Here is a 26,408-nt window from a genome sequence, read left to right as displayed (position 1 = left end):
AATAAAATCTAGAAGTGGCAAGTTTGAGGCTATTAGTGTCAGAGTCAGACCAGCCAAGCAATTCTAAACTAAGGTGATCTTGGTATTAAAGAAATCTGTTTGCATGAACTTTTATGTTCCCCTTCACTCTGGAACCCAAAGCTGTTCCCTTGAGAACGTACCTGGCTTCTGAGGCATTTGCTGAAGCATGAGAAATACTACAGATGACTGCTTGAATGATTTCCAGATAACACAGTATCTTTATTTAAAATCTGATCTTGATTAATGCTCAAAGTGCAGAAAAAAAGAAAATTAAATTCAAAGAACCTTATAAAACAACAGCAATCCTCAGCAAAATAAGACATCTTAGGGTTAACAACTACAGATTAGTCAAGTCCGTAATTCTAGACTGAATCAGAACAAGAACTGTTTCTTGTAGTGTTTACTTCTTCGGCAAAACCCTGAAGGTATCACTTTTCATTATGAGGTAAGCAAACTTTGCTAACAAAGATTTTCATTTAAACTAAAAAGGACACAGAAAATGAACAGCAAATGGGAAACAGCTTTTCGCCTTTGAATGTCTGTGACAAATCAGGACAGGTCAATGAAATGACAGTCTCCATCTCTGAATGGTCTCTTTGTCCAAGTGACTGTTTGCAACAAACAAACTGATCATAACCTTCACTTAGTGTCATGTCTGGCACCCCTTATGGGTGCTTTGGATGCCTTAGGGCACGCAAGTGCCAGTGGATGTCTGGACAACTGAATCAAGCTTCTGGTCTAGGCTGGTCAGATATCGACTTTTGAAGCACAGGGACTGTACTGACCAGACCTCCACTGCCTACAGTGGAGTTTTACAGCTAACCACGTCAGCGCCTACACATAAATGTAGGTGTCGGTCTCAAACTTACCTCCTCTCAGAGCCATAAAAAGCAGCCATGGTAAGCAACCTGTTTTCTTTCTCCACTTACGATGGTGGCTAAATCAGGCAGAAAGAACAGACCACCTTGAAGAAATAAGTGCAGCAGAAGATATGAAAGGTTCCCAAACTCTAAAACTGTGTCTTTTTGTTCCCATGTTAATAAAGCTAACTCTTTAGATAGTGGGACTTGTTGATGGGACAGTCTGAAGAACCCTTTCTGCCTGTTGTGTAAACACAAAGAGCCTACACTTGTGCACCAGTCAGTCTCCTTTGACAGTGTTATGTTCCGTTTAAATCTCTGCTGCTCGTTCTTTGATGCACTTTGGCTAACGGTCCCAAATGTATAGCACTATTTATCCTCAGTACTATGTAGCTTAGCAATTGGTAAATAAATATATCAACTAGAGGAACTAAAGCCTAACCCTTCCCCATCCTAGACCAATGTCTTATGGGGCCACCCTCTGTGAATCTTGAATTATTTTCTGCACTGAGATAGATTCAGCCAGAGGAATGAAGCATGCCCCTACCTTGCGTTATAGCCTTGAGGTTCCTACAGTCTTCTGGGCGCTGGTATATATGAATTTGAACCCTCTTAGATTGTAGAAAGAATACCTCTCTCAAGCTTGCAAAGTGTTTTTCACACTGAACTATTGTTCAATGTCTTATTGAAAAGGACCTAAAAAAAGAATTCACACACACACCCCTCCCCTCAATTTATTGCAGGTGAGTACTTCTCCTTCCAAAGAATAAGGCCTGCAAGCTCTTAACAGGAACTCCTGAAGCCTTCTCACCTTGAGGTTTCCCTATTAGCGGGCTTGAGGTGACTCTCTGCAGAGTGTATTGGATGTTTGGATTGCCACCTGTTGCATTAAAAGCACAAAACTGTGCAGGGAAATTGTGCTGCCATAGGGCCCATAGCCATTACGTTGTAGGCGAGATGTTTCGGCTCATTACAGATCACTTATTCCCAGTTACGCTGACAGGGGCTCCAAGGTGCCACTGCACGTTTTCGGCTCAGAAGCAGCAACTGTTTCCTAGTCTTAATAAGAAGCTGCAATTATTCCTCTGCTGCATTTTGTAGTGTTTTAACCAAAACTGTCCACATTTCTTCAGGCAAGGACAGGGCCATTAGCTTAATGCTATATGGCTTGCACCAAACATTCCTGTAGATCTGTCCTGCCATGTCATCTTTACTAGAAGCTCTTGAAAACTGTGAAAGCAGAAATTATGTATTTTTACCCTAAAGCTGAAATTAATCCTGAAGCACAATTCTGCGTAAGGAGTGATATTCTTGGGCATAAGACATGCCGGAAACATAAAATACCATGCTAAATCTTAATAGTGTTATAAGTTTGTTGACATATGTGCACTGAAAAAGAAAAATGGAACAAAAATTATTTTGCACATGGCTATACTATTAACATCTGAAATGTTAATAGCATGACCACCAAGGACCTCAGGGTATTAACAGGCTCTGATTGCCCTAATCAGCTTGTAAGCATCTTCTTTCTGCAATACCCCCCTGTAACTTCTTCTCCTCTTCCTCCTAGGGATTTAGCTACCTGTGTTCAAGGTCAGCTCTGATACAGCACAGCTGCATAACCTGGTGCAGCTCAGCTGCTCTGCTGTTTGCTGTCAGCAACCTGGAGTGGTACCTCAGACGGCCAAACCAATGACGCCATCACAGAACTGGCTGACGCACCCAGAGGCACCTGAGGGACAGCAGGGGAATCACCACTTTCCCTGGTGCCCTTACCTCTGTTTATCACTACATCCACTTCTATCCCTATTTTTGCTAAACTCCACTAAAACCAGTACAGTGAGGAAGGTGGAGAAATGTAAAATCTTTAATTCTGTAAGGAAGTAATTACTTGAGATCAGTCCTCTGCATTGGAGCTCCAAGATCTTCTTGGCTTTACCTGCATTAGTACTCCTGAACTCAAATTGAATTCAGTCAGTGGTAAAGTTACATATTTGTGAGTCTTCAAAAGATAAATGTAGTGTCAGAAGCTTCTGATGGCTGGTATTTTAATTGCTCAACAAAAAACTGTATTTACTAAGCAGCAAATTATTTCCACTCATAATTACTGTAACTAGTCCTTTCAAAATTATTACAAAAGTCAAATAATAAAAATGTATTTTAAGGATCTGCTCATGTTACTGTTCAAAAAAACCCAGCCAATATCAGTTAAATGGTTTTATTCTCAAAACAACCGATCAGCAATATAAAATATTTTAACACTTTAAATATTGGTGACAGATTATGCATTTCCTTAAATAAAGTGCTATTTTTACAAATAGGTATTTCATATTTTCTTTTACTGCTGTTCTAACCTCTTAATATTGAATAGATAAAGTGTATTTTGGTTAATGAAGAATGCAGCATTATTTTTCCTTTATATTCCTTCTCATGAAACCATTACATTTTCAGTTTGGACTCCTTTATCTGTATCCAGTCAATATAGGCATAGTCAATTTATGTATTTCTCCATGTAGAAGCTCTCATAATTTGTGGTGGTTTCATGCCTTCTTCCATGCTTTCGTTGTTCCTGACTATGCCCATGTAGGCCTCCTGTGGGTTCTTCATCTATGGGCAAGAGTAGAATGAAAACAGGAATCCTATATGGTCATTCACTCTTCCTGCTCTTCTGACTTTGCTCTTCTCAAGTCCAGACCACTGACGCCTTGAACAATTCAACACTTAGGTTGAACTATAAAAGCAATCTCTTTATTATTTTCTTTGATTCTTTGTGGGATTCGAGTTTTAAGCACATTACTGCCAAGTCCTATACAGGTGCAGTTAGAACTAACTTTTCAAATTTTCATTTGTATACTTGGATTTACTCAGCCAGATGCCAAACTTCACCATAAGAAAAAAAGCCTTTTTTTCCAGTAGCTACCTTTTAGGAGAAACAGCTTCTTGTGGTTTTATAGAGCAGCCAGGTGCTGTAAAAGAAAAAAAATAAATCTGAAAAACTGCAACCAGCAAGACTCACAGCTTTAAAGAAGACAGAGTAAACAGGAAACAGACCCACATTTCCCAGTATCATTGTTATACCAGACTCCAACAATTTGACCCTGTAATACATTTTACTCATCTCCTGTATGGAGAAGGTATGAAAAGTCAAAGTCACGTGTGAAAAGGTCATCTACTGCCACAAACCTTCCCACTATCTCTCTTTTCTCAATGTGTACCTTTCCAGCAAGTGACTACCTGAATCCTGTATGATTTTTATTTGCAAGTCTATATTGGCTTTGCTCCTATTTCTACTTCTCACTCTACAATCTCTGTAACTCCCTCCTCTGGATAATTTCCATTTGATATTTTTGACTTTGAATCTAAAATTAGAAACTAAATATACAAACGACTCCCCACTCTCTTCCATTTTATTGTCACATCTTTTAAAATATCTAGGTATGTATCTGCAGATGCATATGTGTAAGTATGTATCAATATGCAACATAATATCTTATGTAAAGAGAAACTGGAAGACCAGAATTTCTGCAAAGAATTATAGATTGAATGGCATCATATTCCTTTTTTCATCATAGGCACAGTTACTCTGCATTTAAGTTGTACCTGGAGAATATTCAGTTTACTCTTTTGATATCAAAATCCTCCCTTTGTTCAGTCCCCCTGCTAGATGTCGGGGTGTTCACTTTTCTTCCCACCTGTTATAAGAGAAGTGCTATGTTTAGGTGGGAGAGAGCAGCTGGATGTCTACACCAGGTGACGAGGTGCATCTTTTTCTTTTGAGCATTTCAATAAACTTCATATTAAAAGGTAAACTAAGCTAACTGGCAGTTAGTTTTACCTCCAACAAATCTTTGTTAGGTTTTTTTTTTTCATAATGAGGTTAAGAAATGCCCTAGGAGAAAAAGAAGATTGTTTCCTTGTCCTGGTTTTGGCTGGGATAGTTAATTTTCCTCCTAGTAGCTGGTACACTACTGTGTTTTGGATTTAGCATGAGAATAATGTGATAACACACTGATGTTTTAGTTGTTGCTAAGTAATGCTTACCCTAGTCAAGGACTTTTTAGCTTCCCATGCTCTGCCAGCGAGGAGGTGCACAAGAAGCTGGGAGGGGGCACAGCCAGGACAGCTGACCCCAACTGGCCAAGGGGCCGTTCCATACCATATGACTTCATGCTCAGTATAGAAACTGGGGGGAGTTGGCCAGGGGGCAGCGATCGCTGCTCAAGGACAGGCTGGGCATTGGTCAGCAGGCTGTGAGTAGTTGCCTCACTTGTTTTTTCCTCGGTTTTGTTTCCCTCCCTCTTTTTGTTGTTTTCCTTTTCATTACTATTATTATTATTATTATTTCAATCATTAAACTGTTCTTATCTCAACCCACAAGTTTTCTTACTTTTGCTCTTCAGATTCTCTCCCCCATCCCACCGGGGGGGAGGGGAGGGAGTGAGCCTGTGGCTCTGTGGTGCTTGGTTGCCGACTGGGGTCAAACCACGACAGTCCTTCAGAATATAAACTTTGGATGCTCTCTTGCTTTTTTCATGTCATTTCTGTAGAAATTGCAAATCCTGCTACAAGCCCCAGGCTTGGGCAAGGGAACTCCATGAACTGTTTCCATTTTTTATCACAGATCTAAAATGTAACACTTGCTTACATATGTATTATAAATAGCATATGGGATTTTATTTCTACTCTTCTGGAGGAAATAATTTCAGTTGGTTTGCTCCTTTTTTTTTCCATAGAGGTTCACAGAATCCATATGAACTTTTTTCAGCTTTTCGTTTCTGATTTGGCAAGTCTGTGTTGAGATGCAGCTCTCTGTTCTTTGGTGTCACTTCTTTCAATTAACCTGCAGACCACTGCCAGATCTGTTCAACTCCTCAATTATGTACTTGATGACTGCATGAATCTTGACACACCCCAAAAAAACCCCCAACCCCTAAACAATTAGTGCTGGCAATTAGGCATTCAAAAAGTCTGATTTTCTTTTTCACCAGAATCACGTAAGCAGAAAGGTCACCTCAAACTACAAACATAAACATTTCCCGGGGCAATAAAATTTCTTAAATCCACTTTCCTCAGAAATCTGGACTTCATGCTGCCACTTGCTGTTTCATTGAAGCTGCAGTCCAGACAAAGGAGGAGCATTTTGTTCCTCAGAGCAGTCATCTTGCCTCATGGAGGCATGGGCTGGTCATCTGCTCTAAATTTAAATGGTGAAGCAGCAAGCTAATTCTGTGTTTGTTTGACACAGTTCACTGGGTTATAAAGAAGCAGTATCTTCCTAGTAGTTTCTCTTACCAAGGACAGGGTGATCAGCATGCATTGGCAATTTTCCAAGCCATACTTTTTTCCCCTTGAAAACTACCAAAGTGTCAAAAAAACATTCACTCTTGGAATGAATTAATTTCGGCAGAATTTTCTGAAGGTCACCAATTCATTTCCATTAAAAAAAAAAGAGACAGAGGCCACACTCTCCATGCAAGTACCGTTTGCCTATTCAGAATAGGGACAAGAATTATGGTGCTCCTGAACCTAATGGCTTACGGGTCCAGTAACCACTGAATTATTTATACTGCAGTTAGGGCAGGCATTTATACGCAGTTCAGGCAAGGACTGGAATACGGCGCTCCCACAGCCTAACCTAGTATCACTGGCATGGGGTGGGGAGGAAGCGGTCTCAGTATCTTTCTGACAGAAAACGAATGTATGTCAAAGCCTGTTGTTTTCCACAAAGCAGAATCATCTCACTTCCAGCCCCAGGGATAACACAGCAACTGATGTACAAAGGAATCTTTCTCCCAACAGTGAGCTTTATTATAACTGAAATAGCTCATCTGCCAAAACCCAACAAACACTCAACAACTTTTCTACGAGTTCTTGTAGTGAGTATCACAGCAAGTTCAGGAGCAATGACCTCAGCAGGAGGTGCTCACCCAGAAGCTAGCTGAGGATACAAGCCAGCAATTGATTTCAAACTGCCAAAAAAACTGAGAAGAAACTGTAGTATCTTCCCTAAACAAGCCTGTTGTGCGAAATTAGTTATACTATCAATCCCCTACTTCTGATGGTCTTGCTTTTACTTTTTCTGCCTCTCATTGTTTTCTTTCTACTGCATTCCTTAGAAGTGTAAATGCAGATAATCACTGCAGTTCTCTCTTCCATTCTAGAAACACTCATCTAGATGCTTTCCTATTTCTGTTGCCTGCCATCTCATACCAGGTTTGACCAGCAGCAACAGCTCCTGACCCAGTGGCAGCAGGGGAAGGGCTGAGCCTGGGCAGTGTGGATTGGGGCATTTTGGGGGGAACTGAAGCTAAGTGGGCATTGGAGCTATGGATGGGGGAGGGTGTAGAAGCTGCAGACATTTGCAGGTTTGGTGATGGTAGTCAGCCTACAGACCTCCCACAATTATAAGCTACATTTCTAGAAAGTGAGGATTTAGTTTCTTTTCCCCTGCTTTTTCATTTCTGAGTCTTATGGATATATTCAGATTGTATTTCATTATCTTCTTTACACCCCTACAGGCTGGAAACTTCATAAAAGCAGAGCTACACTGGCAGCCACACCATTTTAGGTATTGAGCTTTCAAAATGACTCAAAATATTGAGGAAATCACAGTGATAGGTGTGAAAACAGTGATACTGACACAGCTGGAAGAGCAGGATGTTTTTATTACCCTGTGAGCTACATCTAGCTTTCTAAAAGGGCAAATAATGAAGTGGCTTTCTTGCTAATAGTGTCCAGACAGGCTCCTAGGAAGTGCTGTAGAGAAACCAGTGATTGTGGACCATGCAAAAAGAGTAAAAATTTCACATATTACTTTTCAACACATCACAGGAGGCAGCCAGTTACAGATGCCATGATGCCAATCAATGATTAGACTGTAACGAGCTACAGAAGTAAGTTCACATCAGAAAAACTAAATGTATTCACCATGGAAAAGCTTGGGAAGGTTCCCATTTCAGAAGCCTTCTTTATGTGGGAGTCCAAGGTATCTTAACCTGAAGTATTGGTAAAAAAGGTTATGAAACAAATACACAAAGCAAATAATAACAAATTGCTAAGCCAGATGTTCTAGAGGAACATGAGGATTAAGCAGCTGAACTGCTTAGTACGGAGCACAGGTTCTTGTTTAAATTGCCACATAACTGAGAAGTGATAAAAATGATGCTAATTTTTTTTAATGGTTCAAGAGGAGATCCAGGGAAACACAGACCAGTGAGATGGCCAGTGGTTCCAGACAGATAAGCATAAACTATAACAAAGAATCTGAAATTTTGTGGAAAGCAATCAAAAAGGGATTTGAAAAGTCTTGCCTCACCAACCTACTGGAATTCCTTGAAGGTGCCAACAGTCTTGTAGCTAAAAGAGGCCCACTTGATGCCTGGATTATTACAAAGTATTTCACAAGGTCCAAGGCTGGCTCTTAAGACAATAAGGAACCCACAGGGTAAAACGAAAATTTCTTGTGTGGATAAATTATCAGTTAGGAAGGCAGAGGACAGAAGGTGGGAGTAAACAGTGATTTTCTTTTTTCCATAGTAGAGATTCACCACTAGCATTTCATAGGGATCTGCATGAGGACTCAGGATATTCAAGATATGATTTCGAAAGGCCATATAGAGTGAAGTGACAAACTTTAAGTTATCCATGTAAATAAAAAGAAAGGCAAACAGAAGACTGGCAAAAGGACCTCATGAGACATCAGTGCCCAAACAATAAGATGGCAGACAAAATTTGATGAAGATAAATATGAAGTAATATGAAGTAAGACATATGGAAAAAACGATGTATGAGTGGTTATACAAAATGATAAGCTCTGAGCTCAAGCTCAGTAGTTCAGCTGGTTTATAAGAGGTAGTTCCAATTAATACCAATTCCGTCTTCAGTTATAGCCATAAAAGCAGAGTACTAGAAATAATTAGGAAAGGGCAAGAGAACTGAAAATGGAGAACACAATTACAAAACAAACGTCTGTCGTGTGTAAATCTGCGGTATGCCTAGATCTTGAATATTGTATGCTAGGCTGGTATCTCCAAGTCTGAAAGGATATAGTAGAAAAGGAAAAGAGGTCAGAAAAACTATGGTATAGGGAATGATTAAGCAGCCCATAAGTCTTCCGTCTGGAAAAAAACATGACTGAGGAAGAGTATCACAGATATCTGTAAAATCATCAGTGGCATGGAGGCAGTGAAGAGGGAACAATTGTCGACTGTATCTTCTGATCCAGTAGGATGAAGCAAAAGAAGTCAGGACATGGCAAGTTCACAGCAAATGAAAGCAAGCAGCTCTTCACGCCAATGTCAAATGAGACCGGATGAAAAAGCTGAACACAGCTGTATGGACCTTGGATCTGACTCAGTACAGCTGCTCTTATGCTCCAAAATATTACACATTCCTGGAAATTACTTCAAGTTCCAGACTGCATAAGGGTCCCACTGCTACTTTTTACAATAAAAAGCAGCTTACCTGGTGAAGAAACTTCTTTTAACTACGCGTTCTCTTCCTCTTCCTTCTCTGTTAGTGCTTCTGTTGCTGTTTCACAGCCAAATCTATTTCATGGAGCTCTCACACACAAAAACCCAAAAGCTAGATCTCTGATGGCAGCCTTTTGTCAACTGGTCAGCAGGAGCAATTGTTGCCTCCATTCTTGCAAAAGGATGTTCTCCCCAACTGTGTGCCACCATTACCATCTTCTGCTGCCTTCAATACACTTTTAAGCTCAGTGGTTAGGCTCAGCAAGTTGCTTGGAGACATGTTACATCTGTATGCTTCTTCAGTTCTTGAGTAATTCCAGTTCATTGCACCACGTTATCAAATCCCAAACAGCAGCTTCTACTCACCAAGTAGTACCTACAGAAGAGGCTCTTCAAGTCTGGGATGTTATCAAGAGACATCCAGAAGTTCCCACACATGTTGACTACTCTGAGAATGGGAAGTAAGCTGTACAAAGTATACAGTGACACCTGACAGTGGCTTTCAGCCAAGCAGACTATACAGAAAGTAGCCCACATTGACTAACTACCCCATCAATGCCCAGTTTTCCCCAAGACAGCAGTAGGACTACAGTTAGCACCTGCTTTCACGTATCTAATGATATTCAGCTGACTGAGATTGGAACAACTGGGACTTGCTCATTATTAAGGCCTCCTAAAGCATACAATACCTGAAATACTTAACATAACCACTAAACAAATGAAATGATTTTGTGAGTGGATGCAAGCAGCAAAATAAGCAACTGAAGGAGAGTAAGAGGCACTTTAACATGGTGAATTTCTCGAGGCCATTCAATGGCTTTCATGTTCCTTCTAAAACATGGATCCAGAAATACACATTTGAATAGGTTTTGCCCCATTCCTTAATCTTGAGTAACAGATGCATATCTGCCTTTGGCTCAGGTGGCTGGCAGGACAGAGATTTGCAACTTTTGTATCTAGGGGTGACTGTAGTAAAGGTATTCATTTGTTACAGGTCAGCAACACCTTTCTGTACATTTTGATTATAGATAGTACATTTTAAAAGGCAGTTTCTCCAGCAATGGCTAGCAGTTAACACTGGTGGTTGGAATAGATGTATTCCAAAGAAACAGACTACAGACAATCATATAAAAATATTACGTACACAAAATAACTAAATGCATACATACATAAATACATAATTAACATCACTATCTAAGCCAGTATACTAAATTGTAAACCTTGAATGTATTTAATCTACTTGATCACACTAAAGAAAATTGTCTCCTATAAAGAGTATGAAAAAATAAATTATGTATCATACAGAAATGCACCTCCCACTGCTGCTATATATATACACACACACTATATACAGTATACTGTATACTATAGTTTGCTATACTTACATCCATTTTCTGTATTTAGTAATGCATAACAAAAATCTTATGAAGTGTGTATAAAAATCTTACAGCTATCTCTACCTTTTTACCTTGAAATCTTCTCTGCAGTCTCAGCAAAAGACACAGACACACATCAATCATTAACCCAGAAAGCAGTTAACTGACTTGTTTGTCACATTCTGTCTTCTAGGCAGTATTAATTAAATGTATCCATACATTTTTCAATTAATTTCAGGTGCTACTTACACTGGGAATGACCTGGAGGTCGTGTGTTACTAACACTACTCTCAAAGGAAGAGTGGAAGTTGTGTATAGTTTCTTGTAAAATCTGTCTCTCTCGTCCCTGTAAAAGCACAATAAATTCAAATAAAGTATTCTTAAATTTCTGTTTAAAAAACTAATTTATTAAGAGATGACAAAAAAATGCATAAATATGTGTGTCTATGCCCAGAGTGTCATAGTGTACTATTAGGAATAATAACAAATCCTTACCTCGCAGATATGTAGAAAACCTTGTAGTAATCTTTTCCTTAAACTACCAGACAGCAATAGAAACATTTTCATTATTTTCTTCATAGCTTTATAGTATGGAGCATCATCCACCTCCCCTAATTTTTAGTCTCATCACTTGCTGCTGCTGATCTTAACTTGGGGAAATTATCTTTATGTTTTGCTTATCTGAGCTTCCAGTACCAGAGAGAGAATGGACCTCAAAAACTGAAAAAGCAGCTGAAAGTGTCAGCAGGCCTAATTAAAGAGGTGCTCCACTCCATAATCCCTCTGACAAGAACATTGCTTACTGTATGACATTCCTAGCAAATTTGTTTATGTCAATATAAAATGAAAAGGCAATAAAAGTGTAAGGAATGAGAGAAGTGCTATTTACCTAATCACAGAGAAATCAAAAACTCTTAGGCAAAACAAAGGAGACCTTTCCTTTTACATTATATTCTCTAGCTGGACTATAGTGGCCAGATGATTCTTTTTAGTATCACTGAAATCAATATTCAGTAACTGCAATATTGCCAATGTTTATGTTACCAGTAGCTTCTGATATAATTTCCAATACTCTGTAAAAGAACTGTACAGTGACTGAACTAGGAAAGAGTTAGTGAAAGAGAACAGCGAGTACCACAAAGAAAGATATTTTTCACTAATCAAATACTTTAAATATTTTGTTTGGACAACATTAATTTGGCTTTTCTAACTAACATCTGCAACTGAATTTTGAAATGTATGTTGAATTAACAATATAAGCAAACCTTGAATTAATTTACTAAGTACAGTGCTTCAAAATGTACCTTTCCTGCATTCAGTTCAGAAATAGCTGCCAAAATTTGCTGCCTTGATCCATCGGTTTTAATACCCAGCTCTTTCAGATCACCATCAGTAAGTGTAAGGAAGGCTTCCATATCCACCTGCATATTAAAAAAAAAAAAAAGACAAGACAAATTTACCTAGGCAAAGATTCACTATTACAGGTTAAAAGTGTTTTTTTTAATCGTATAGACTTACTTTAAATATTGTGCACACAAAAATTTTTCATGAATTACCAGCACCAAATGGTACCCGCTTTACCACTCTGTTGTCAGGTTTTAAATCAGCTGTTAATAATTCAATTAATTATGATAGTATATTTAAAATATTAAAGGATTTTTAATTTTTTTTTCAGACAAGCTCTATCAGTACAAAAATATATACTCTCCACAAAAATTCCTCTACTTACAGTAGCAGCTAGTTGAATAAGCCTAAGATTTCCCTCTTCTCTTCTTTCCCTCCCTCCCCTCCCAGGTATTTTTGGAATTTCAGAATGCTGTATATACTTTTCCAGTGTCTCCTGACGAAAACCTAGGGTCTGTTCATATATCAGGTTTTTTATATCAACACATCCATAAGGCTGTGATAACAACAAACATCTAAAACTTTTCATGTTGATATAACCTTCACACACAGAGCATATTCATGTCTAAAAAATGCTCCCTTTCCTATCATGCAGGGGAACAATAATAAGCCCAGTGTATTGTGATGCAGCTAAATAATCTGTGTTTGTGGTGCTGAATCCTGAACTCTGCAGCAATGTCAATATATGGTATGTCCATTCACTACCCTCGGCCTTTGGCCAAACACACAATTATTGCTCACATCTGATACTGTCTTAAACATTGTAATGATTAAATTTTACTTATTTTCAGCAATGTTTCCTTTCATTGCATACTTCAGGCAAGTCACTGTCACAGGCCTCATCTACAGTGATGCCTAGGTTCTCCAATTTAATCCTCCTGTTGCTTACTCATAGCAGATAAAGAAGGGAAAGCAGCCATCTCGGTGACTCACACCCTGCTGTTCTCCATCTGCAAATGAGGTTCCAGCTGTGATTCCAGGGTTGATACAGTATGTCCTATAAACTGTTAGCCACATTGGATACAGACATATATAGAAAAAGCAGAGTGTAAAAACAGAGAGGGGAAAAAAAGAATCTGAAGCCCTTATCTATATCAAAATTGTACATTCACTGTAAAAAGCACCGATATTTGCAGTATCCTGAAGAATGTCACGAATACTGCTTGGTCCATGTTTCAAGGTCCTCCATGCAACCAGAAATGGTTGTAAAACTTTAAATTTGAGATTCCGGATCACAATTCTGATGCAGTATGTGTCGCACCCTACTTTTTCTAAAACAGTAAAAATAAATCTTTAAAAAAAGACGTACCTCTTGTTCCTCAAAAATAGGCTGATATTTCTCAAGTGACAATTTTTTAAGGATGCCAGTCAGCTCATCTGTAATAATAGAAAAAGAAAACAAAAAACCCCCCAAAGATCAGGAAAGATTTTAGTGATCTCTGCATTGTTAACTGCTGAAAATATATATTAAAACATATATTCCACACAGTGATTTATGATAACAAAAACTGAATCACATTTACTCTGCATCAGAAATTAAAATATTGCCTTATTGTGTTCTCACCTATTTCTGTATACTGTAATTCCACCTAGTCTTACCTTGCTAGGATAAAACCTTTCTGTTGTATTGCCCTTTCTTCCTCATTAAAAGGATCTTAAGAAACCAAACCACTAAGGACAACTTAGGTGCTTCAATGCCTAACACACAGGTGCTTGGCCCCAGATGGCTGACCCAGATCATGCAGGTTAGACAGCAAAACTCCTCAAGCAGGCAATGAACTGAAATGGCGTATTTCCATGTCATGATCCAGGAAGGCAAAGTGTAGAGCAAGCAGCCACCCAGTTGCTCGTTCAAAACACTGATACAAGAAGCTCATCTCCTTAACCTGAACCTCATCTCCTTAAGTCATCTGAACTCATCTGAACCTTATATCCTTAAGTGCCTGACATCCAGGCATCTTGAACACAGCTGAAGTCCAGCTAACATGAAACCAGGGCAGAATTTAAGTTTCATAAATTAACTTCCAAGGCTAAGAGCACTGGATATTGGATTTCCTCTCAAAGTCTAAGGAAATTAAAAGTTGGAGGACCTGATAGTGACTCTTCCCACACATTTAAAATGTGATTAGCCAGTTAAAAAGCATAAGTGCAGTTTTAGAATAACCCGCCATTACCTCTCTTAATTACACACTACCTCTCTCAACTAAGGATTCTGTTTATTTTTATTGCTTTACTGTCACAAGTGACCGATATTTTTTTCTCTCCAGAAGTTGCAAAGTGGTCCTTTAAACTAAGGAGTCAAAGTCAAAATAAAGAACATGAGTGATTACATTACACAACCAAACTATATTTAATATTCCCCATATAAACTCACTTTCATTGTAAAGACATCACTATTCCATTCCCAAATATACTTTGCTTTTATTTATTTCACTTCTTTGTCTTTTGACTGTCCCTTTTCTTTCATCATCAGTAGAAACGTGAAAGAGAATCTCACTCTCTAAGCTTCTCAAAAGACATCAAGTATCTTGAGATGGACACACTTTTCTATGCACCATTCTGGCAGCCTCCTTCTTTACATAGAAAATCCCACAGAAAACAAGTGAAAAATTCTGGTTGAGTCTTATTTTCTGCTAGGGTGGTTGTTTTTTTTTACCTTAAGGCCAATTAATTGGTATACTTAACATGATTTGTAAAGGTTGGCATGGTTTCAGGCTAAAAGCTTTACTACCCTAACTGAGGTTAATCCATGGGAAAGAGTAACCAGCTTTAAAAACATAGAGCAAGAACTTCTCCATGCAGTTTGATGAAAAATATCATCTTACAGAAAGAAAATAAATGTTTAATTAGAAGCCCTTAGATATATTATTAACCTTTTTTTCTTTAAGTTGTTTGTTAGCCTTCTCATTTTTCATCACACTGGTGTGCTTAAATTATAGGTTGTGATATGGGAAGAAACTTTCAGGGTCTCTGAGCCCAAAGCCTTGCTGTCATAAACAACTATAACATCTAACACTTTTCACACACAGAGACAATGCTTTAACTGTAGGCCTTTCATGTTTTCTTTTCCTCTTTCCCTCTTCCAGTTCCTGTGTTATACTTTAAGTTTGAACAAAACCTGAAACCTCTCAGTTTTACAACGCTTGCGTAACATATCGTTTCTCCTTTGCTTTTTCACTAAGTCTTTCTTTTGCTCTACTCATATCTTGTCTCCTTACCTACATCCCTGGAGAAAGCAAAGGTTCTCAGAGCTCTTACTACTTCTGCCACATTACTCCTATTTAGCACCTCTTTGGTACTACTCCGTAGTAGTAGTACGGTAAGATTACCTTTCTCCAAGTTTTCAGAGCCTCCTTTTACTCTCACATGGTTTCGTCTTTCATGATTCTCTACATCACTGGTTCTCAGAATAGGGACAAGCTGTTGATGGTCCACCAAGTGGTTGCCTAAAAAGAAACCATGCACACCTCTGAACCCTGCCGCCTACTGTTTCTTCACAGTAATATTCAATGCAAATCAATTTTCTAATTCATTTAAGTTTACTTGAAAGAAAAAGAAAAGGTAACATGCAGGCCTTTTGTGCTTACTCTTCTGATTACTGCTGGGCCTACAAGGACTTGTACTGTTGCTGCTGAATCAAATCACAGTAAGAGAAGCCCTTGAATTAAAGGGCCACTTAACTATGGAAGCTTACAAGCACAATGAACCCAGAACTACCTAGGCTTCTGACAACCCATCCTTCTGCTACAGAGGAAACTCACTGTTTCATGGCACTAGTGGTGCAGTCACAAAGCCCAGCCTCACGAGGTGAGATTAGAACAGCTGATAGCGTGGGGAATTCCCCTGACAGCAAGTTCTCTTCCCTTTATATATTTCTAAACTGACAATTCTTATGTTATCAAACCATCATTACAAAATGGCACTAACTAAAATGTGAAAGGATTTTCTCCAGCAGTCAGTACAATATGTTACAGCTAAGCCATGACACGAGGACAGAAAGCGGGTCAAATATCACCTCTCTTTAGTGTCAAATGGAAGTACAGTGTCAATAGACAGAGTTAGCATAAATGAAAACAAAACAAAATCAATGCAGACACTTTCAAAAAACCAAAAATAGTACAAGTGCCTCTTGCAGAAACCAGATAAAAGGTACTTCCATCTCTTATTTAAAAGATTCTGAGTCATGTTATTTTTTTCACTTTTTTGAGTTGTTTACAGAAGAAAACAAAGTAATCGGTATGCTGTTTCCAGTGTAGTAACATGACTTTTTAAAATAAGTGTTGTAATTTAGACCTAAAAGTTCAACTTAAAAGGCAGCAATCTTATTGGAAAAGTAATTGGAAAAGTAACATTATTATACTTTCTTATGACCTAAAGTTAAAAATAAGGTCAAAATAAGCCTATTTTTGCAATTTAAAAAAATAAATGCAATACAGCTCTTAAAAATCAATTGCATGTAGCTATGACTTGCTATGAATGAAAACTGTATTTCTGCAGTGATGTGCTTCACTGCATTTATTAAAAAAAAAATTCATTTTGAATGTGGAGAAAGTGCATTTTCTACCCTCAGCAAAGGGTGAAAAAGGATTTAAGCCAGAAAGGGGGGAAGGAAGGAGGCCACGTCAGAGTGGCCTACCTACATGCTCTCTGCTAGCTTTGAGATGGTACCAATCTCCCTCTAAATGGAAAGCATCACAGCTTTTGCGAGAGAAATAGCCAGTTGCTGCAGGAATGCCAATCTCGCAGTAAGAAACACCAAAATATTTTTTCTAGAAAGAAAAAAGTTCTCACTCTTATGCAGATACACACTAATCCAGTACAGTTCTAGCTTTAAACACTCGTACTCTTGATGAATGAATCTCCTATAATTACAGTGACCTACTCACCATCTTCTGTAATTGTACCACTGCTGGAACCATTGCTCTTGGTCTGTCTGTGAGAAGAAGAGAGAGAGGACTCTGTGTTGTGAACCTTAGGAGACGGGGAGGGTGATGGGGAAGGTGTGAGAGTTGGTGATGTGCTTTTAGATGTAGATGAAGTCCCAGATGGAGGTCTTTTGTTCATCTCCAGTTTTTGCTGTAGTTAATGATACAATCATTTCAGTTAAAAAAAAAAAAAAAAAGTGTTCACCTATATATGATGCTTCAATATTACTTAAGTTGCATATCATCTCTGCAGAGCATGTAGTCACAATTAGAAGCTTCTGCTTGATTCATATTGAAATAATTGGAGCAATACTGATTTATCCCAGGTGAGAGTCTGTCCCCTCAAATTCATCACGAAAAATACATTTATTAAGGCCGTAATTTTTGAACAAGAAAATGATTTCTTATAAAGCAATACCATACACCAGCGCTACAATTATTCTTTTCATAAAAGCTGAAATTATTTTGACTCCGAAAACAGATCTTTTTCATTCAGAGGTTTAATTAAATAAATAAAGCCTCAATTAAAGCTTTTCAAAGTATATCAGATGCTAATTTAAAGTAGCACTTCATGCTGGATTAACCAGAAATACGTAGCAAGCATAAACTAAGTTTTGGGTGCATTTAAACCCCTTGCTGCACTGGAATGAAAGTTTCCAGTCAACCCTTAAACTTGTTATTACCTACCAGGAATCAAATGATTCAAATTTATTAAGTATTTTGCAAATATTTAATACATTTGGAGGCATGGCAAACAGGAACATAGATGAATTAAAATGAGGAATAAGAATATATATATATATGTATATCAGTCTTTTCCAAAACAAGTTAATGTACCTCATCTCCTAAATTCCTCAATCTACGTATCACTTCACACATTTCAATGTTTGCATTATATGACCTAAAAAGAAGTCTTAGGTGATTTTCTCCTGGATTCCTGAATTCAGAGTTTAACTTAAAATACCTTTTGTCAGTCAGGCTGCTACAAGAAAAATGTAAGAAAAAAGTTGAGCTGGGTAACAAGGCAAGAAGGGAGAATGGCAGTGGTTCCTGCCTCTCTACAATTTTGCTTCTGTGCTACGGCATAAATGGAACTTTTCTAGTTAATGAAAGAGATGCAGATTAAAAAGATAAACTGATTTGAGTGTTAACATTCTTCCATTACTCTGTCCTATGCCAGAATGTACTATGTCCTTAGCCCTGCATTGAATTGACTAGAAGTAACGTAGCATGATACAAATTTGAGAGGCTTCTGAAAAGCATGATGAACTCATTTCAATTTTTTGTCCCAAATTTCCCTGTATTCTGTTATCGGCCATTTGTGTTTCAGAATGGTCTTCCCTCTCTAGTGCATTGACTGCATTTATTTAAATTACATTGCCCTGTAAGTTGTTATTCAGTTTTTCTTTTCCTTTCTTTAAGGCTTGTACAATCCCACCGCTCATGGATAACTTTTGCAAAACTGATCAGCATAACATCGCTGCATTTTTAGATCAGCTACTTCCAAGTTTAGACAGCATGATCCTAACGGGAGGGCACAAGGATTTCCACAATGGATATAGACATTAAATTTTCAGCATTTATGTTCTTGATTACAACAACAAAGTAAGGCTGTTTAAGCTTTTGCAGCCAGTGTGAATCCATATGTGATTGTGTACCCCCAACAGACACTGATGTCCCCAAAATCACCTCAGACGTGATACATGAACATCTATAGCAAGATCCACACTGATTACATGTTTTGTTGTTGGTGGATGGACTGAAATTCATCTAGACATCTAAGCAAGGAGCACTGAAAGAACTGTTGCCTTTCCAACATACTGACATCATTTTTATTTAAAAATCTTTTCAACAGTATGAACTGCCTTCCCAGAAGGTGATCTGCAGTGCATTGCACCTCACTACTTCTTTATCCCCTAATGTCTTCCACTGTGAGTGGGAATAATAGTTAAACTTCTTAGTGGCAGCATTGTTGTAACAACAGGCCCCAAGATCTGCAGACCAAAGCTCACAGGCACAGGTATTATCTCTTAATAGGCTAACTAATATAACTGGAGAAAAATAAGATTTTTGGGGGCACACAAGCAGCTCTTCTGAAATTGTTTCCAAGATGAAAACAAGCTGAGAGGAACTGCTGAGAGTTTAATTAGAAATATATTTGTCCAGCCACTTCTGAAAGAAAAAGCATTTGATAGCTGTTCAGTAGAGGAGACTTTAATGAGGGAAGAGAATAATAAAGTGGCTTTGTCTACAGGAAAGAAAGAGACAGATCATTTATAACCTGGGGAGCAGTTACGTGGGATAGAAAGGGAGGAAAGATTATCATGTGCCAAAGAATCAGTATGAGTTGATAGCTTTTGGGGGTCCAGCAGAGTTATAAATTTTAGCTCCCAATCTCATCTTTGAAAAGCAACCAGTAGTCCGTTCAGAATCAGGACTGATAGATCAGAGATAAAGTGACTATTCATGGAAACTGTTTTGGCATTGGTAGTTGCACACTTTTCTTTTTCTGATTTTTGTCCTCCAGAAATTTCAATTAAATCACTGAACAGCTTTGTAACTTCATTTATCATTGATATTTACTGATAAAATATACATATTGCTTATTGTTGCCATATAAGACATCACAGAACGAGACAGCAAATGTAATAATTTTATACTTTGGCCATTTTTGTTTCTTTGGGCAAAACTTCAATAAGAATCTCATGAAAAGGTGCAAGGAAAACAAAACAAAACAAATGAGCTGTTTGGTGATTACATAAGCAAAAAGTTAAGAAATTTTGCTCTTGGTCATGTATTCTAACATTTTCAGAATACCAGACATTAGAAATAAAACCCAAATTATGTGCTTTCTTTCTCTTGTTCTCTGAAATGTAATGTTTCCCTGTGTGAATAAACCCATACATTTCACAATAGTGTATCACATCTGTTATGATGCTGCTTTCTAACTTGTGTCTCTGCAGATTTTGAAGATTTAAAATCTTAATCCTTAAAAATTTAGTACAAAGCAGTTGTTAACTTCAAAGTACATGCACAAAAATGGGCAGGTCATGAGGGTAAAGCTATTCCAGGAAATTGATAGGTAAGTCAGCACAGATAATATGGCTTGCACTCAGGAGCAAAACCTGACTTTGGTGATGACAACTTAATGTTCATACCATTTAAAAATAACACCTTGTGGAGCAGACTAGGTATGCACATATTGTTGTGGTTGGCAGATGCTGGTACAAATTATCTCATGTTCTGCACTCAGGTTGTGCCTTTGGAAGGAAACTAGCTACGCCACTTCCGAGTAAAGCCCAGGAATAACTAACATAAAATGCTGGACACAATCAGGGCCATAGAAAGAAATAACGAGAAACCAAAATAACAGTACAGATCTACCCTAAGGTCAAGTATTACATTTACTGTTTTTAAAATAGAGTGAAACTACTAACAAACCAAAATCATGTTTTATTATTAGGGTCTGATCTTTTGTAGACTTGGTAATTAAAAGGAAGGTTTGTGGAGCTGAAAAGTTTCCACTACTGTAGCAGGTGTTCTTTCATTTTAGGCTGTGCAATGTCATGCAGTTATACTTATTAACCATCCATGACTGAGACATGACCTATTAAAATTAGCCAGTTTGGAAGTACAAAAATTTACATTTCTCTGTACCTTTACAACATGTCCATTGCCAACAATTTGAGCACACTGCAAATCAGACAGAGTGGATGAAGGAGTTGACTGGACTGGACTATGCTGTTGGCTGGGTTTCTGTTCGGGTAAGCCTGCTGCTTTTCTTCTTTGGGCTGCAATCTGAGACAAAACATTATCTGCACTGCCACCTAAGAAAAAAATAAAATAAAAACAGAGTCAAGGAAACCATAATTTTAAAACATTCATTAATACTTAATTCACCTCTCTCCACCACCCACTTTCTTTTAAAAACTGACTGGATAAAGTAAGAGAGAGAATTGTAAGGTTCAGACCTGTTCTGTAAGGTTCAGATCAGTAGCTTTCAGGAAAGGGAACAAAAATCAGCCACAGGAGAAGAGAGAAGCCAGCCTTGTCTATACACACACAGAGCTGACTTTCATACTGTTGGATGTAGGTTTCATGAGCTGCTTCACCATATTGTCTTTACAGCTGCCAGATACAATGCTTGCAGCTTTGTTTTTAATTGCAAACTGATTTTTATTTTAAACAAAAAGCAAGCAACATGGGTAAGAGACAGCTCTATGAAATGTATGTTACAATGAACAAGCATCCACCTGATCCATCGTGGGTGGACTCAATAAAATCAACATGCTTTTTCTGAGACAGGGGCTAACCTATGAGACTTCTATAACAGATGTGAGGCTTTTGTTCCCTTATGTAGGTATCCACAGTTCAATCCTGTTCCAACAAATTTATAGAAGTTTTGCTTATACAGCAGTAGGAGCCCTCAGAAAAGGTTTAGTATCTTCTACCATTATCACAAGCACTAATTTTTTAGCTGAACCAGATACAAATTACTTTCTTATTAAAAATAAAAGCAGCATGGTACCTGATCTGTTATGCAGTTCTCCTCCATGCCTGTTAATTCCCGCAATGTTATTGGATCCACCAGAAGAATGGGGAGAATGGTTGAAGTTGTTGGAATTTGAAGGAGATGCAGGTCTTCTTGCAAATGTTGGTAATTTGACTGGTCTAGTACCTTTGCTAACAGATGTCTGGAAAACAAAAAAGAAAAATAATTTTCATCTTTCTTGTTTGAGCAAAACAAAGATCAAACTTCAACTCCTATTTTATTTATTGTAAGTTCTGAAACTTCCACTGAAGAACAAAAGGGATATCAGAAATAATCTTATTTTACATATACAAATATATTGAATATATATTTATATAAATATATATACAATGAATATATATATTCAACAAAAGAAATTACACCATAATAAAGGCATTAATTCTCCTTTACCTTTGGCCAACATAAAATGAGCATATATGATGCACCTGTATGATATACACAATATTACGGGGGGGGGGGGGAGGAATGATCACATGTGAAACTTCTTTCCTGCAGAATCCTGGTTTTGTCTCTCCCATCTTACAAAACAGCTACCACCTACTTCTCATCCATCATATGAGATGAGAAGTATCTCATATGATTCCCTGTTTGTTACTAAGCTGCAACAAGTGACATGAACTTTCTCTCCTCCAGTTGCATTTTCATATCCCCTTCAATCTAAACATCCACCTGCACCATTTTATTGGCTCTTGTTAACTGAGGCACTAATGATCTAGCTATACGCTAGCCAAATCCTCAGCCACATCCACATCCTCCTTTAATTCTTTTGCTTTTACACCACTGGCCACTGCCAACCATCTGACATATGGCTCTTGCAGCTCAGCTTTTTCATGTTTCTTATCCTGTTGCTCAATCACTTTTTCCAACTCTGACTTACGAAGGTTCTCTCCTTCTCCCTATTTCCTTAGCAAAGTCCTTCTTTCCCCACAGAAGGATCAATGGCTAGTCCTCCCCTACTTCCCCTGCTCCTCATTTTATATATGGGGACCAATTATACACTTATGTTATTACAATCATCTTTTTTAGGATGATAAACATTTACCTTCTTGTGATCTATCAATTCCCTTCTAATACACCACCTTATTCCACCTAAATCACCTCTACTGGTATTAAGCTAACTTTCACTTAAAGAAGGAAGACAGAAAAAAATTCCTCCTAAAATGTCTTCATTGTCCCATTTCTAGAACTGACATGAAATGCAGTTCTGGACTAGTAAAATAAACTCTTCTCTACACTTGGCTATTAGACTCTAAAATCAGGGGAGTAAGCACTTCTCCTTTTTCTCCTACTACCTATGAACGCAAAGGTTGTCAAGGTTGTTTTGCTTCCTGTCTCAAGACAAATGAGCTATTTTCCTTTTGTTTTGCGTTTTCACTAAAAACATTGTAGAATCAGGCAAGCTCCTTCTGTAAAAACCAGAATTTATTCAGACTTTTTCCCTTTTTACAGTACTTGCACTTTAAGGCTGTATGCCTTCAAGCCCACTTGACCACTAATTGCTACAATTTTATCTATTACTAATCTTTCAGAATGTTATGTCTGTATATTTATGTCTCACTGATATTTCTTCCCTCCCCCTCAGCTCCTAAAAACTGATAAACTTTCAGTCTTTTCTTCTGCCCCTAGTCTTCTTCCAAACCAGAGCAGTTTCCTCCACACTCCAATGACTGTACCTACTTTGGCAACTAAAATATATAGGTGGAACCAGCAGCCACTTTAGCAGTTTGCAACAAATTCGTTAGGGTTCGACTTTATTCTGGTTAACAGCAAACAACTCGTTTCATTTCATACAAACTTCTGTTCCATTTATGTTCCTTCCATAGAGATGTGTATTCTTCCTAAACAGCAGAGCTTAAAAGGACAAGCCATCACTGAGACAGTGGGTTTAAAGTAATTTCTAATCAGAAACACAGTGTGGCGCACCAGTCAGCATGGCCTTGACATAACACAGTATTTTTATACACATTTTGTTTGCTTACTATATCAGAGTTCCCGCTGCTGTTAAAATCATGCTTGATTGCTCTCTGTGGCCAGGCAGTTCTCATCTGTTCAGCTTTGCCATCTTTGCTGAGTCGCGTTCGGTCAGAATTCCAAAGCTCAAAACTTGAGGGCGGTAAGAAAGGCGGTATCACTGCTTTCAGTTTATCGCTGGGCAGCCTGGTAAATGGAGCGCTACTTCTCAACTGAGAGAGGGAAACAGGGAAAAAGAAAAGAGCCTCTTCTTAAGAAAGATTACTGGGAACTGATGATGTAGTTTCAAAATTGTAAGTTAAATAAAAAGATGGAGACAAATGCACTTTTAAACAAAATAAAATGGAAAGAAGACACAAAAGTAGTATTTGTGAAGATGAACAACACATAATAAAAGAAATAATCCAATGGACATTCTGGCACCCACCAGTATGCTCATTCATTTAATACAATGAATATAGTTCATTAAATGGCAGAAACTGTCTCTTCCTTCATTGGGCTGAATCTTGCTTCAAATTGATTTTAACAGGAATGTTAACAATTAATTTCCAAAGAAATAACACGGCAGTCCTCTCTGTATTCCCAGAAAGGACACCTGGAAACAGTGAACAACTGCCTGTTTTCCTGCTCTATGTGTTCTCTGAAATGAGAAAAAACTCCAGCAGATTTGGCTCCCTGGAGTTCTGTCAGTCAGTCACATCAAAAGTTACTCAATCTTCTTAAAAAAGAACATAAAGGATAACCAGCCAAATTTAATGACATCTCCAAGGAGTAAGCTGTAAGGGAATTTAAAGCTACAGAATAACAGAAGAAGAAATAGAATAATACAAATAAACATCCTGAACTAAATATTTCATGGTTGCCTCTACTAGTAGTTTCTCACTTTCACATTGTAACGTGTTCCACCCATGTCTTCCTCACAGCATACTGCTTGTCAGCAACTAATCAGCTGTTCCATCTATTTTACTAATTCATTGCTGATCATACAAAGGTATGGCTAACTCTTGAAAAAAATCAGAACTTGTGAACAGCTTCCATACCATACTATTTGTAGTACTTCCTAGTCTAAGAACTACTGATGTATCACAGACTGCCAGTTCCTGTCTAGTGACTTTAAACAAACGATAGCTCTATTTCTAATGGTGACTCGGATAGGAGGTAAAAAAAAAAAAAAAAAAAAAAAAAAAAAATGATGGGACCTGCATGACCTCCTGAATTGGACTGAACAAACCAAGAACACTGCAACATACCATGGTTGTCAATAATTCATCATCCTTTCCTCCTTTTGCAATGTTTACACCTGAAAAATATATACATGATGTTTTATTGTTTACAGGCTCCTACTTTTGCTCTCAAGGACAGCTTATTGTTTTCAAACATTCAACAGCTTTACCCTCAGTAAGCACAGAACCAAGATTTCCAGTGACACTGTCATGTACCTAAATTAAAGTTAAGCCAATAGTCTTATTTCACATCACAAACTGTGAGAATTTTGCATGGAGAGCTGTACAATTTCAGTAGATGTGCTTTATGATTTGGGCTTTTCCAATCTCTCTTCTCAGAATTATTTATTTGTTTAAATAACTTGATTTTCATTACATAATTTAGTTTATCAAAGAGACTAACAACTTTTGAGTGACCTGTCTCTACTGTCATATGTCATGGTGCTTGCTACACAACAGTAACATGGCTATATTAGCATTTTCCTGCTTAAATGATGCTGCACTCAGCATTCAGCATGACAAACAGTCAGGAGTACAAACATCTCTCTTTCTATATACTACAAATATATTACAGGTCTTTTCAGTTGTATTAAGCTAAATAAAAACTAAATCAATAAATTAGAAAAAGTATCATCTTGACTACCCCATGAGACCTCACTTCCCGCAAGACAACTCTGGCTTTACCACTAGCTTTGTTATTTGTGATCCGAGCTGTAGCAGCATCAAGGTTTCCAGAGGTGTCCGTATCACCCTGTGAAACTGCTTTTATGGTAGAATTTAATGATGGTTCAGGCTCATCAGGAAAGGGCACAAACGGATTGGAAGAAAATCCATGGCGCAATGTCTGAGTAAACTTCAGCTTGCGGAATCGATTGGACATCCTGCTCCACCAGGACTAGATTGATAACAAGACACAACAATTCAGTTCCAACGAAAAGAAAAAAAAGAAAAAGAAATGTACAATTAAGTAATCCTTACAGCAGTGATACATCTGTCAAGAAGTTTTTGAGATAAACTACAAAAGCAATGTTAAAGTGGTTTGCAATTATCAACAGAATCCTTCACCATAATTTGTATGCATAAGATTAATCTCTTTCCTTATTTTTCATCTGGCAAATGCCTTACAATATTTTTCCACGCTATCTGGAAAGACAAGGTAGATAAAAGCATTAGGGCAATTTGAATAGGAAATTTTTACAGCTACATTGCAAATATTTAATCTTCCCATTAACTTCCAATTTCGCCATCCATTCTTACACTCTCTGGCATCAATGAACTGGCATGTACATTTTCTGCTTTTTAGAGGTGTGCACAGAAGTTTATCCGATCTGCATGAAAAGCTTCTCCTTAACATTTTCAAAATCAGGGGCAAACTGGAAGAGTTCTGATAATATTCCTGTCAAACTAAAGATCCACAATCCATACAGTGCTGCTATACAGATAACTTAAACCCTGTCAGACTGGAAAGACTATAAACTGAAAAAGAGCAAGGCAAGGAAATACCAGGTGTGAAAACAACACAAACCTTAGGACTACTGCACCTACAATCTCCATCCATATAGGTATCACATATGTGCAAACTGTTACACGAAAGGACCATCTTTG

General features: G+C 37.9%; 1 protein-coding gene across 7 annotated transcripts in view; it reads right to left on the bottom strand.

Moving 5' to 3' along the window:
• Positions 1 to 3,083: 3,083 nt before the first annotated feature.
• The window catches only part of ANKS6 (ankyrin repeat and sterile alpha motif domain containing 6), a 47,058-nt gene continuing 23,733 nt past the window's right edge, over positions 3,084 to 26,408 (bottom strand). For 2 of the 7 annotated variants that reach the window (XM_072852940.1, XM_072852938.1), the window contains exons 7-17: positions 25,488 to 25,698; positions 24,831 to 24,880; positions 23,589 to 23,792; positions 21,586 to 21,751; positions 20,715 to 20,884; positions 17,019 to 17,208; positions 15,462 to 15,578; positions 13,442 to 13,509; positions 12,033 to 12,149; positions 10,978 to 11,074; positions 3,084 to 3,847 (exon numbers count right to left, since the gene is read on the bottom strand). In XM_072852940.1, coding sequence (XP_072709041.1) covers positions 3,798 to 3,847; positions 10,978 to 11,074; positions 12,033 to 12,149; positions 13,442 to 13,509; positions 15,462 to 15,578; positions 17,019 to 17,208; positions 20,715 to 20,884; positions 21,586 to 21,751; positions 23,589 to 23,792; positions 24,831 to 24,880; positions 25,488 to 25,698 — 1,440 coding nt within the window. In that variant the 3' untranslated portion in view covers positions 3,084 to 3,797. Of the gene's footprint in view, positions 3,848 to 7,808; positions 7,877 to 9,344; positions 9,801 to 10,977; positions 11,075 to 12,032; positions 12,150 to 13,441; positions 13,510 to 15,461; positions 15,579 to 17,018; positions 17,209 to 20,714; positions 20,885 to 21,585; positions 21,752 to 23,588; positions 23,793 to 24,830; positions 24,881 to 25,487; positions 25,699 to 26,408 lie in introns of all 7 variants that reach the window. The other 5 variants (XR_012040986.1, XR_012040983.1, XR_012040984.1 and 2 more) reach the window with 5 other exon arrangements.

Source organism: Ciconia boyciana, chromosome 2 (assembly GCF_034638445.1).
Source record: "Ciconia boyciana chromosome 2, ASM3463844v1, whole genome shotgun sequence".
NCBI lineage: Eukaryota > Metazoa > Chordata > Aves > Ciconiiformes > Ciconiidae > Ciconia > Ciconia boyciana.
Note: the sequence above shows the minus strand (reverse complement) of the source record. Positions and strands in the feature narration are given on the sequence as shown.